Source organism: Rhagoletis zephyria, unplaced genomic scaffold (assembly GCF_001687245.7).
Source record: "Rhagoletis zephyria isolate East Lansing unplaced genomic scaffold, Rhagoletis_zephyria_1.1 Rzeph_scaffold_00229, whole genome shotgun sequence".
Taxonomy (NCBI): domain Eukaryota; kingdom Metazoa; phylum Arthropoda; class Insecta; order Diptera; family Tephritidae; genus Rhagoletis; species Rhagoletis zephyria.
The window spans coordinates 81,603-96,004 of record NW_016157313.1 but is presented as its reverse complement, the minus strand read 5'-3'; the positions used below and the strand labels follow the sequence as shown (position 1 = coordinate 96,004).

Here is a 14,402-nt window from a genome sequence, read left to right as displayed (position 1 = left end):
TATTATTATTTTTTTATAATTTAAGTGTGGATTTCGGAGCAAAAAAGATAACGTGCTTCGAGCACTCAGAATATTAAAAGAAAATTTCGTTGATTTCGAGTAGAAATAAAATAAAAATATATATATCTAATATATATTTATTTTAAAATTAGGTAAAACTTGACATTTAAGAACAATTTAAAATTACGATTAAACCAAAAGATAAATAACAAAACATATCGTATGTTTTAATTGAGGACTAGTCTGGTATAAAAAAAAAAATACATAATTCACAAAGTTCTTTTATTATGAAGAAAAAGCTCGACTTGGTACCATATACATACCTATTTCTAGGGGTGTATGTACGAAAAATTGTGTATAAATTTTTTGAATGAACAATAATGCGCCATCAACCTGCTTCGCCTGTTGTTTGCATGCAACTAAATAAAATTTGTTGCTCTTCTACTCTTTCTGTTGACGTTCGGATTGTGTACGTGTAAGAAGCCGATTGTGTACATGTGCAAGAATGATAGAATACAAGATTGCGCCAATCGAGCTGAGAGTAACTGGCCGTGACGTCAATAAATACCAGAATGAGAGAGCAAGACGAACTCGACAAGAACAAGAGGAAGCATCGAAAAAAAGGCAGTATTGCCAAGTTTTCAATTTGAAAAAGCCCCAAATATTTATTGGTGTATTTTATGCACTTTATATGCATACATAATTATATTGTAAGGATGCCGATTCAAATTAATAAAAATCAATGTTTCTTGCACGACGGTCGATTTTTTCCGGCTTGATTGAAGGTGCTGCCACATATTTTGTTGTCGCTTATGATTGTGCCATGATTTTATTAAAATTTTTGTGAAGTTGCTTACCACGCTTATGATTGCTATAAATTTTGCTTCCATTTTTTTAAGATTTTATAATTTGGTGTCTTCAAACTAAAAACAAAAGCACCAAAAACGCACCAAGCACCATACTCAAAAATATTCGGGTTTTGAATATCCACTAAATTTGGTGCGAAAAGCATTAAGTTGGCAACAGTGAATGTAAACAAAAGTATTTTATGACGTCAGCGATTGGGTGGATGCTGTCAAATCGACGATGAGAGGGTTAGCGGTCCGCGAATGGCGCGACCTTTATTTTCTGGATCGTGGTACATGTGAAAGGCCGAATATAGTTCGTTTCCCAGGAAAGTGTTTGGCGGGCACTGATCTATGCACATACATACATATGTACTTTGGTATGTATATCAGCATTTTAGTTGAAAGTATAGTTCTGAACACATTGAAAACGACGAGCTACCGACCACAGCTTCCAATTGTCATCTTTATTATCTAAGCGCTTTGTCGATGGCGACATGATTTCTTTGAACACGGCAGCGACATCATGAATTTGTATGAGTTTGACATAAAAGAACAGGAAGAACCTTATCTGTCGCCAGAAAAATAGAAATAGATCTAATCTGGCCACAACCACAGCCGTCGCGTAGCCCGGTCGTCGCCAAAATAATTATCTACATAAGAGTACGTGTTAAAATAATTTGACAGCTGTGGTTTGTAGCTCGTCGTTTTCATTGTGTTCGGGCTATAAGTTTTGCTCGTCGCTCTCTTCATCGCTCCACTACATTCCTGTCCTTAGTTTTATTCAGATACCACAAATGTATGTTTTCTTTGAAAATACTCAAGTGCCAGCACGGTTGCCGTTTTGGCCAAAATGTACAATTTTTGGTACAGAGGTACGTAACTTTCAGAATTGGTACATTTTTTAATCAGGAAAATTGAGAAAATTATTACTTACATCATATATGTATGTACCTATCTTAAGGCCAACCCTTTATATGAAGTCCAACGTATATATCAATCAGGGAAATCTGCTATTTCAGTAACACATTGTGGTTGCTCGAGCTTGCCTGGTTTTCCTGAATCTCATGCTTGCATTAGGAATACCTCCTTGTCATGGCCTTAGATTTTGCTTGAATGTGGATGAACCCATAAAAGGCTATCAGCTTGCACTCTAATCTTCAGATACCATACTAATTGGCAATGAGGCTTGTTGAAGCGATTTGTGTCTCATCAACTTGGTGACTCTTGATAGTTTTAACACAAATCTGTGAGGATCCTTCTTTAAACTCACAGATAAAATGACACCGAAATTATCCTTCCAGTAGCCCTACAAGGTAATAATTTCTAAAGGGTAACTCATTTTCGTTAGCGGTGTTTCTTTCAGGGTAGGAATACGACAACCGATTTGTCTCCAACCCAAATTTGACATGGGGTTACGGAAAATCATTCCACGTATGTTCCAGCATTATAAACAGGTTCACAGAGCACTCAGAAATTGCTTTATACATATATGTATAAGCAAGGTGTATTTTTAAAATATCTGAATAATTAAATATATAGCTTAAACCTATTTAGGTACATTTTTTGCATTTTGGTACAAGTTTTGGTACAAAAAAAAAATGAGTAAGTGGCAACCGTGACTACCAGTAGAGTACTCTACTCTCAAATACCTTTTACTCGCAGTAGTTGCGGAAGGCAAAGTAAATACTCTACGCGTCTTGCTATTGATCGGTAGTTTACGTACGCTTACAGAAACTGGTTTATGCTTACTCACACGTGACCCGAACGATGAGAGTAAAGGAGGGAAAGTATTTGCGCGGCGATCGGATATCTTGTTAGGCCATTTAAATGGAATTGCGCAGGAGCTTAATATATATATATATAACGTAGTGAAAAAGAAGGAAAATCTGATTGCAAAAACACTCAGCCTTGACAATGTTATGAGCAGCGTTGCCGTTTTGGTCCAATTGGACCAAAATTGGTAGCTTCATTCTCCGTTGGTAGCTTGGTTGGTTTGATGAAGCTTTTGGTAGGCAAAAATGTTTTGAAAATACAACCAAATTGAACATTAAAACTTGTTTGCTTAATTTAAGTTTACACGTTTAAAACACTGCTTTCACCTTGCTTACACGTATAAGATTTCTTTATTTTTTTGTATATTTTTTTAAGCAGACAATTTTCTGCAAACAAAAACTCACTTCCCAAAGCTATGACCGATTAGCTGTTGAAATTAACGGGAAATTACCTATCGTCTTGAAAGAAAAATTGGTGATAGGCAATTTGCAAAGTGTGAGTGTATTGGTAAAAAAGGGTGAGTGCATGAAAATTTAATCAAATTTGGAAATATTTTTATTGAAATGCGTAAAATGTCTGCTTTTGTTTTTTCACAAAAAAAAATTTTTGATATGAAATGAATCAATCTCAAAGATATTAACATATTTTACAATAACTTAATTATTTTATTTAAAGGCCCGAATTTATTGTGTTTAATCTTAAAGATTGGGGTGAATAATTAACCAATACCGTAAACAATATTATGTGTAGTTTTATTTTTTACTGCTAATTTGTGTAGCTAAAAACCCCGCAAACTCGAGAAATCTCGTTTTAATGATGAAAAAAATTTGGTAGTTTGGAAACTGATTTGGTAAGCGTTTTGGTACCTAAAAATATTTTCAAGTGGCAACGCTGGTTATGAGCACGATCATTCGTATTGTCAATTTGATTTGCGGATGACCGTTAAAGCATCGGCAATTCAAAAGGGCTAACTTTAATATGAATAAGCAAGCGTATGCAAACGTGCGAAAACACATAAATCCTATTATGAAACTATAATGTGCTTAACATCAAGTTTCGCCCAACGTCATTTGCTTAAGGAAAGAGCGATACTGATCGCACCTTCCGTATGGAATCAGCTGTTTGTCCTCGTAGTATGTATGTAGGTACATATGTAACACATGCAGTGTTGCCGCATTGACATTTTTTTTTTACCGAAATTGGTAATTTTTTTCTTTATTTATCATATTTGGTAATTTGGTAACTTATTTTTTAATTTGGTAACTTTTTCGATTCAGTCCTACATGTAACACAGGTCAAAAGAAGTTCTGGTTCCACATTAGGAAGTGGGCCGTAAGCGTTTCCTTTTACAGAAACACCAGGTTATCCTGAAAGCTTCGCAAGGCGAACAGTTCTTCGGCGTTTCTTGGTTACTATAATTGTGTGATCTACAACAAACTGCTTGATAGTGGCTATTGTTATATCTAATGAAATGTGGCAACACTGAACTCATGTAAGTAAAATATAGCACCTAAAGGTCTACACTACGTTGTTTATGCATTTGACAGACTTTTCGTTCATTTTCTGACAGTCAGTTACGGCAGCTTATTCATATTATAGTTAGCCCTAAAGCCTTGCTCGATGAATTTGAGAGTGAATGAGTGAATTCGGTCACATATTCTACCACTCTGAAGTAAGATGGCTGAGTCAAGGTAAAGTGCTCTCAATATTTGTAGCTTTAATGACAGAAATATAGATTTTCCTGAAATCCAAAGGCACCATTTTTAACTGATGTGACTGCAAAACTAAATCATTTCCATACAACTTTGCAATCTCGAAATCGATGTATGGACAGAGCAGTTGACAAAGAAAAACTTTCAACATTTCCAGACGTTTACTCTTCTGGACCAGGCTTTTTCATACCTAATGGTTATAAAAAACAAATACCGAAACGTATTGACTGACGAACATGTCAAAAATACCAGAAGTTATCTGAAAATATGAAGATTCAAGCATCATATTAAGTTTATTGGGCATGTGCTGCGAGTCGTACGAATTGAAATCGGTGCGATGTGCAAACTATTTTTGATTATTTTTAGGGAAAATAATAAATATTTCAAATGAAAACGGCGAGAAACACATAACTTACGTCATATCTATCGATTCATTGCCAAGTTTTGCCGTTTTGTTAATCAATCTCCGAAAAAGGTTTTGCAGATCGCATCGATATCAAATCGTACGAATTGCAGCATATTCCCATATGTTTACGATAAAATGAATGTTCTTCATTAAAATATTATGCACTGTTATTCATTTAACTTAACTGTATAAACTTTAATAATAAATAAATATTTTAAAAGGATCAGTTAGTAGAATATATACATTGAATATAAGAAAAGTGAAACGAGTTAACGCAGTTAAGATTGAAGTTAAGCTAGGGGTGCCCGCATATTATAGCGATAGTTTCCAAGTAGCCCTTTGTCCAAGTTCCGTTGGACACCACTGTTCTAGACACTGGACTCTATGGCCGCATAAAGGCTGGTTTTCATTATGTCATATTTTGACAACAAACTTTGTCGACATATTTTGACACAACTTTCTTTCCTTAATCCCTACCTTTACGATGGTATTATGGGCCAAAAACTTAAAAAGATTCACTTTAGCAGTTCATGTACACGCCTGAAGGCCTATTCTGATCTAAGTCAATCAAAAGACCATTTTTTAGTCCCATTTGACAATTTGTTTTCACTCATTTGACCGCAAAAGCCATTGAATTTGAATTAGAGGAGATAAGCGTTAAAATTTATAAAAAAAATAAGAATTTGAGGATAGCTAAGTAAAGTGTTAATTTTTCGTATTGGCTGCTCTAAATGCAAAATGTTTAGGAGAATACATAATATGATTTTTTTAATTTCTTCCTTTTCACCACTTTTCTTAAGAATTGTTTATTCTTCAAAATCAAAGCGAAGCTTCTCCCGTGCCTACAAGCAAATATATTCGCACGGTAAAGGAAAAAGAAAAAAAAAATAAAAATTCATCTGATCAAAAGATGATTGTACCTAAAATCTAGTAAAAGTACCTAATGTACCTTTAAGTCATCAAACGTCGGAAAAAGGTACAATTGTACCTACTTTTTCATCCCTGGAATGTAATACTTTTTTTTTATTTGCATAGAACAATGTGGAGAGATATAATTTGGTGGAATGCATCATAATCACTCAATAAGTAAATTGGTTGTACGAGTTATCGTATGAGCCCGAACTGTTCTATGACTTATTTTGGACTTTCGAGCTTAAACGGTATCGAAATTCCACTGATGGTATTGATGTTAAAAATTGAGAATTCAGTACATACCAGCTTTACTCGAGGCTTCTTTGTCTCCTTGTGATGTGAGACGGTCTGTCAAAAGAGCATGTATGACTCCATATGTATTAATTATTCCAAAAATGACGCCATTGCATATAAATGCACTAATCATGACCAGCCAAGCTCGCATTCCTCCGTCTGGTGGTTCATTTTGATCATGAATATCGCGACAACATGGCGTTTCAATGTGTTCTTTCGAGAAAATTTGCTTGGTAACCGATCCATTGATGTTATCAGTTTTGATGCTTCGTGTTGCATTAGGTTTTTGAACGATATGCTCATTTGGCTTGTATGATTTACTAAGAGGCTCACTTTCTGTCATAATTTGAGATCAGTGTTTTCAGCCCCCGTAGATGATGTTAAAACCGAAGTATGAAATAGAGTTGTCAATATTATCACTTCCTGAAATGAAAAATTAAATAAACAGATTTTATAATAATCCGATTTCTGGTCTAGGCTTTGGAAGACATTGATGGAGTGGATGCACACATTTTAATACAAAGCGGGCGGCACCACACACAATTTCCTAAATCTTTCGAGCCCCCAACTTATGCCAAACAATTTATTTAAATAGTTACTGAATTATTGCAATTTTTGAATTTTTACTTTATACTGGCGGGACTATTTTCCGATTCCGCCCATTTTCGTGAGGGACCATAACTGCTATGATTTTTTTTCAAATGGATTGATAATCGTTATTTTCTCATCGATATGTTTTTGAATAAAAATGAAGAGTTTAAATTTGACATAAATTTCTTCGATCACAAATAAAAGCTAATTTTTGACTTATTTTTTCGTCAAAAAATTAGTTAATTTTATTTTTTCAATCACAAATAATCACCCTCGTTCGGCATGCTGCAACCAGCGTTACCGTTTCGGGCTTTTCCTATCAAAATTGGTAGGTTTTTTCTCTTTGGTAGGATGGTAGGACGCTTAAAATTTTGGTAGGTTTCTTTGCTCATAAAACAGAAAATATCTGGGTCATTCCACTGAAAAGAGGAAATCGACATACATTTAAATATGCCCTAATTATCTCTATTTCAGTAGTAACCTCTTTTAAAATAACTAAATTCCAATCATCTGTTGGAAAATATTAAAAAATCAAAAGAAGTTGTAATTTTCGTCTATGGAAACTTTTATTTCATGCATAATAACTTTATACCAGTCATAAAGAGATGTCCCACCAGTCACAACTTAAATATTTTTTAATATTTCTATGAAGATTAAATAAACCTCGTTTTTATTGGAAATTAAAGCGTATAATTCATATTTTACAACACAAAAACATCGTTCGTGAAGATTATGTGTTTTGGCTAAAATTCATCTTTGAGTGCACAAGGGTAAAATAAGGTTATTTTCAGTGTCCCACCAGTCACATCCATTCAAATGATAGTTACATAAAACTAAGAAATCGTTTGGTATTTTTGCATCTTTCGCTGTTGTATAAGTTCCGACGACATAGCTAAAATTCACAATTGATCACAATATCAGTTTTACCTCATTCTGTTTCTTAGATGGGTCCCACTGTTTGCCAAGTACCTTAAAAAACCCGTTTCTTACTGGAATAGACAGAATTTCACCAATTACCTTCGGCGATTCTCTGAACTCCGTATACGCTACAAAAACTTGTATCCGCTGGATATCTAAAGGGATATCAAGTGATTGCTTTGATGGACGTAAGAGCAGGTTTATAAATCAGGTATTTTTCTTTGAAATGCTGTGGCTAATCGAAAATAGATTCAACAGTGACAAGGTTGTTATTTACCGTTTTCTTGCAATATACTCTTAAAGTCGTCATATTTTCCTTTGAGTGTGCGCAAAGTGAAAAACGTGATTTAATATTTCAAATTTCCAAGCTATACCTGAGTTTTCTTTAAAGATATATCAAAAACGGCAATGGAACCTTCTTGTTCAGATATTTAGGTAATACAAGGTGATTTTAGTTTGCTATGATTCTAAGTATTTTATTTTATTTTTTATCGTAGGCGTAAAAATAAGGGGTTTTTGGCTATATGCCTAGACATATAGTTAAGAAATAGGTGCGATCAAGCAAAAGTGTAATCATTTTCTTTATACCTTGGACGTTATAGTGTCATTCTGTAAAAAAAAGTTGCGGCATGTCTGCGCACTTTTTCAGTATATCGATTTATTTAATTTTATGTACATCATAATTTAAACTGAAAACTAAGTAAAAAACATACAAGAAAGTAATATTGCTATTGTCCACGTTTGTTATTTGCTCAATTACTGTTTTTTTTTACCCTACATACGTACGGTGACCATCCGTTCTGTTTTTTGCAGGACCGTACTGTTATTTAAAGGTCTGTCCTGCGTAGTTTTTCAAAACAGAAAACCCCAAAATGTACTGATTTTTTCCAAGTGTCCTGCCTTTGTCCCGCATTTTCTTCGATATTTTAAAATTAACTTTTCCTAATCGAAATAAAAGCAGTGTCGATAACTAATTGATAACTATGTACATAAGGGTAAGCTGGTTTTGAAGGTTCAATGCGTCAATGCGTTCTAAATATTGTACGGTTATGGACAAGAGATGACGAGAGATTGAAGACCACCATCAAATATATCGATAACACTGTTCTACAAATTTTGTGGTAATCGCTTAAGAAAAAAAATATTTTCCAAGCCAATTTTCTTTTCAAACAAGCGTTTTCGTAATTTTTTCGATTAACGTGTTTTTGGTACATTTCGGACCTATTCGTCAATATCTCATGAAAAAATTATCCGATCAACATAAGCGACCTACAGTCCTCTTACAAAAATATATTACTTTGCCAATTTCGAAGAAAATTATTAGTGTTACAAGCGACCAAAATCGAAAAATTGAAATTACAATCATTTTCTTTTTACAGTAAATGAAAATCTGATGAGAAATTTAGATGTTACGGAACACAATCTGCACAAAAAATATATATTATTGCAAAGAGCCCATCAATACCTTTCGAACTGTTGGTCGTTTCATGAAATATTGAGGAATAATTGAAAAAGTACTAAAAATACGTTTTCGAACAAATCTCGAAAACACTTCTTTGAAACCATGGGTATTTTTTTCGTGTTCAACGACCCAAAGTTTGCCTAAAAAATTTGCTTTACAGAGGTTCATATTTCGTGTAAAGTAATACGTAATATGCCTTATTATAATTTTGTAAATATTCATTACTAAAGGATTAATACCAATGAAGCAAATGTGATTTATGTTAAAAGTTTAAAATTGGATTAATAATTAAGAAATATACACTCTTGGTTATTTGAATAGCGCATCCTTTTAATGGGCCGTACGAATAAAAACTAAGCGATTGCCTTTTCTTAAAATTGTATACCTTTTACTCCAATTTTGTTTGAATAAATTGAGTAAAAGGTCTGAAATTTCAAGAAAAAGCAATTGCTTATTTTTATTCATACAGCCCAATACTTAGTAGGTACAGTTTTCCTTTTGTTTGTTTAATATTCATTAACTTTTTATAAAAATATAGCATATTCTACGTCTACATCCCATTTAAAAAATTTTTGAAAATTAAAAAAAAAAAAAAATAATAGGGGCGACAATTTTTTTTTTGTTGACGGTGCTGCGCATTTTCTTCCATATAAAAATTTTGTCAAGCATACTTTGTATGGTAGAAAATCAAAAAAAGGGTGCGCTATTCAAATGACGAAGAATGTATATATGTAGTATATTTTTGTTATTTTTATACTACGCAATTATATGTAGGTTAATTTTTTGAAAAATTGTCCTGCATTTTCGAAATATATTTATGGTCACCGTATACATACGCCATAACTATTAGGTATATTATTAAAAGTAAGCTAAATACTGTTTTGTATCAAAGGCGAAACTTTTAGTACTTGCCTGTATCAAAGAAATTATATATACATTTATATACATATTTGCTCAGACTTCTAAAATAAAATTAGGGTTTATTAAATTTTACAATAATAGCTTAGAATGACGTAATTTACTTGTCCAATGATTTATAGGGTATATTTGAAACCGTAAAGAATGGTACATATTGCAAATTTTTAGTTTTAATTATAATCTTTGTTATTGTTTATAGTGTTGCTATTTTTATGCATGAATGTCATGTGCAGTGAATAGAAATAATGATAGTGATGACATTTTTAACTAATATGGCGTGTAAACGGAGAATAACCATAACTTTAAAGGCCTAATTTTATTATTAATTTCTTTATAGGAACGAACTCAAATATTATTTGGGTTACTCGTCAAAGCCTTTATGAAATAATGAAAAACTCCTGCTGCGATCAATTCAATGATAAATTTAACGTTTTAACGGGACAAATGAAAGATCGCATCATGCCATCTGATGAAAATGTAAAAGAATTTAATAAAAATATAAGATATGAGAAATGAACGGCTGCTGCTGCGGTAGCAGTGCCGGTAAATGAGCAGGGGGCTAATGCTTGGTTGCTTACTAAAATTGTGGTGGTGGTTGCGCAGATTCCGGAAGATGTGATATGGCAGGTTGTAGAAATTAAGGTTGCAAAATTCATGTGGAGCGATTGATTAACTGGACAAGTGACTTATAATTATTTGGGCTAAATTCTTATTTGTTATGTTTGCTGGGTTGGAGCTGCCTCGGCCGATAGAGTTAAAAAAGCGAAAAATTTAAATTTTCCTTTTACCGCTCTCCTGTCTTCATCAGGGAGTCTTTTTTCGAAAAATAAAAACAAATAAACAATAAACATGATTAGCAAGTAAAATTCGTTGAAGCGAAAACAATAAACATAGTTAACGACAATTAATTTACACTAATTCTGACTTTGAACTCACATTTACATAAATATTATTGACAAAAATTTTTAATCAAACGATAAACGTTAGCACCATTTTAAGTATCTTTCCACAATATTACCAAATTCCAATCCTATATTCTTATTTATTTTTGCTATTGATTACAGCTGCATACACGTTGTTGGTGTTATCCACGTCATCTTTAAAGTTGATCGCATTGTCTAGTTGTTGTTGTATACGAAGGCTTTCTAATGTCATTCTCCTTTTTACCCCTCTTTCGATGTCCAAAATTCTTGTATTTCCGAAGTCCGCAAAGTGTTCGTGCTTCGTCAAGTGTTGTTCAAGGGCTGTTGTCATCTTTTTGTTTCTCTCATCCGCTTTATGTTCGCTAATCAGTGTTGCCAACTTTTGATTTTCAAAAAGCACCAAAAACTTGGAAAAAAGCGTTTTACCACAATAAAAGCACCAAATGGTTTTGAATCAATTGATGCTTTTTTCATAACAGATTGTATGTATTTAACAAAAACAAAAAATTTACAATATATACAAGAATGCATACATAAATCAATAAACAAAACTTTTTCGCTCATAACGATTGAAAAGCCACATGCTATAATGACTCATGCTTACGACGTAATACCGATGTACTGCACATTAAAACTGATATATCTCAAGAAAGAAAAATCGAATCCCAACAAACGAAAATCATGCCCTAAGTAGAAATGAGCAAACAAAATTTTTGATTTCATTATATTACCTCAAATATCGCCAAAAACCGTGATTTTGGCACTTTGAGGTTAGGATATTTCAAAATTCTAGTGCTAGAGAAATTGTGCGGCCAGATTTGGATTCAGCACCAGAAACGATGTGTTTTACTCAGGTGGTACAAAAATAAAAATTTTTACAATTAATTAGAAAAGAAAAAAAGAAATACTTAATGGTGCATTTACATGGTATGAATCTGTTCATAAGCCGTATGAATTTTCCTATAAAAGAAGCACCAACTCTATGAAGAAATGAATGAAAGCGATATATATTTNATAAAAATTATTTCAGGTTTTAACTATATCGGAGTAATTTTAGTTCAGGAAAAAAGCACCAAAAAGGCCCTAAGCACTAAATAATTTTTTTTGGCGTTTTAATTTTCAAAAAGCACTAAATCTAGTGCTTAAAGCACCAAGTTGGCAACTACATATGTCGCTAATTCTTGTACCCAATGATCGTTTTGTTGCGCCTACGTAGCATTTGTTACAGCTTTCAGTATCATTCCCCTTACATTCTATTTGATACACAACATTATGTTGTTGTTCCTTCAGAATTCTGTCTTTTGTTTTAGTGTACAGTTTGCTTATTGTGTTGTGCGGCCTGTGAGCATATGTAATATCTTCATTCTTTATTGTTGTCCTGAGCGCCTGGTTATTTCTTAGTCCTGGTACGTAAGTTACTCCAATGTACTTTTTATTGTTAGTTGTGTTGTTAGCCTGAAGATCTTTATTTTGATTTGTTTGTTTACTTTTGTTTANCGTTTTTGTGTACAGATTGCTTATTGTGTTGTGCGGTCTGTGAGCATATATAATATTTTCATTCTTTATTGTTCTCCTGAGCGCCTGGTTATTTGTTAGTCCTGGTACGTAAGTTACTCCAATGTACTTTTAGTTAGTTGTGTATTCGCCTGAATATCTTTATTTTGATTTGTTTGTTTACTTTTGTTTATCGTCGTTTCTATTCAATTGTTAACTAGCGCATGCGGGTAGCCGTTTTTGTGTAGAATGCTTTTAATTTTATTTTTGTCCTCCTCCGCGAACTCGTTGTTGCTAAGTATGTACACTTTTTTGATCAGGCTAGCAGCGGTGTTTATTTTCTGACTCCATGGGTGATTTGAATGGAAATTAATAAGTCTACCCGACGCGATGGATTTCGCATACCAGTTTAGCATTATTGTATTCCGTTTTCTATGCACCTCTATGTCTAGGAAGGCAATTTTATTGTCTTTCTCTCTTTCAACCGTAAATTTAATTTTTGTGTTTTGTGCATTCAATACATTTAGTATGTGTTCCGCGTCCTTTGTTTTTATTATTGCAAACACATCATCTGCATATTTACTTATGTATTTTATGACTTGTGACTAGTGACTTGTTTCCGAGGCTTGCCTTTGTTGATGTAGTTATATTGAAGGACATAAAAATTGCGTTTGTATAGGTTGATGTTGCTTACAGTTGTGGCAGTTGGACTGGCAAAAATTTTTACACTATAGCAGCGGAAAGGACAACAGCGGATGCACATCGAGCTAGCCGCTGAAACATNGTTATATTGAAGGACATAAAAATTGCGTTTGTATAGGTTGATGTTGCTTACAGTTGTGGCAGTTGGACTGGCAAAAATTTTTACACTATAGCAGCGGAAAGGACAACAGCGGATGCACATCGAGCTAGCCGCTGAAACATTTCGTAAGAGATTTGTTTCTCCTTTGATGTTGCGCTTTTCGTTGATAGACATTTTGTTTAAGCCTGCAGGACTCGTTACGTTATCTCCCTTTTGGCACGAGTCCTGTTAGTCGATCCCGTTGCCAGATTCCACCTTCTGTGGAGCCTATAAATGCGGCATTTCAGAATAGTCTCTTTCTATTTTGTTATCGACAGCCAGCGACATCTCAGGTGAGTCAACTCATTTCTATACATTTTCTCTTTAATCAATAAAACTTGAATTTTGTATAATATATGAAAACCTGGTTTCTCTATACCTTTGGAGACTAGGGAACTCGTAAAGAGTAAGTAAAAGATTATCTCAAAGAATCGGCTCCCCCATTGATCCCCGTTGCTGGAATCACGAGGATTTTCGGCCCCTAACTTGCCCCGCTCGAACATGGTCCTTCGAGCCGGATCTTTAAGATAATCTTTTTTTGTTCATTAATTTTTCGATTTTTTAAAAGTAATAATTATAATTATCTCGTCAAAAATATACTTAACAAAAATTAACAACTCTCGTCAAGTCCCATTGGTAAAGTTTTATTAGCACATACCATTGTGAATGAGCCCGCATGAAGGAAGCAGCATTTGACATTTCATGCAGCCGGCCATTTGCAAAACAAATAAAAACAACTTGTGCCAGCAAAGGAGAATAAAAAACTAAAAACTCAACAAAAAAGGTAAAAAAAGGAACTTGTTCCGGCAATCTACGAGTGAGGTAAGTCCCCTTTTCAGTGACTATTGCCAAAAGGGTGCACTCGCGGAATAAATAAAGGTGAGTGAAAACTAATAGGGAATCTCCATGAGACAACCTTCACAGGCAATTAGTGGAAAGGCCTTTGTTACACTAGGCAATTGCTGCATTGGGCTGAAAGTTGCCTGTAAAAGGCGCCTCATGAAAATTCCCTATAACCTAAAATTGGTAAAGAAGGCGCTGGAAAAAGCGTTGTCCAAACGTGGTCTGGACCACATATTCGCTGAGTAGCGGAACTCAGCTAGTAAGCGGTATATATATATATATACACATATATATATATTGGTGCAAATAAAAATTAAAAAGACACCAAAAAGTGCTAAATAAGTGAAAGTCCCTGATTAGCAGGGCAGTGTAAGTGTGAATAAAAAGACCCTAAAAAAGCAGGGCGACAAGCGAAAACTGCAACAAATCGCCAAAAAGTGCAAGTCCCTGATTAGCAGGGCAGTGAA

General features: G+C 33.9%; 1 protein-coding gene across 1 annotated transcript in view; it reads right to left on the bottom strand.

Moving 5' to 3' along the window:
- The window catches only part of kar (monocarboxylate transporter 10-like protein kar), a 185,810-nt gene that overhangs the window by 94,750 nt on the left and 76,658 nt on the right, over positions 1-14,402 (bottom strand). Inside the window, exon 3 of the mRNA XM_017609486.1 lies at positions 5,955-6,368. Coding sequence (XP_017464975.1) covers positions 5,955-6,288 — 334 coding nt within the window. The 5' untranslated portion in view covers positions 6,289-6,368. The remainder of the gene's footprint in view (positions 1-5,954; positions 6,369-14,402) is intronic.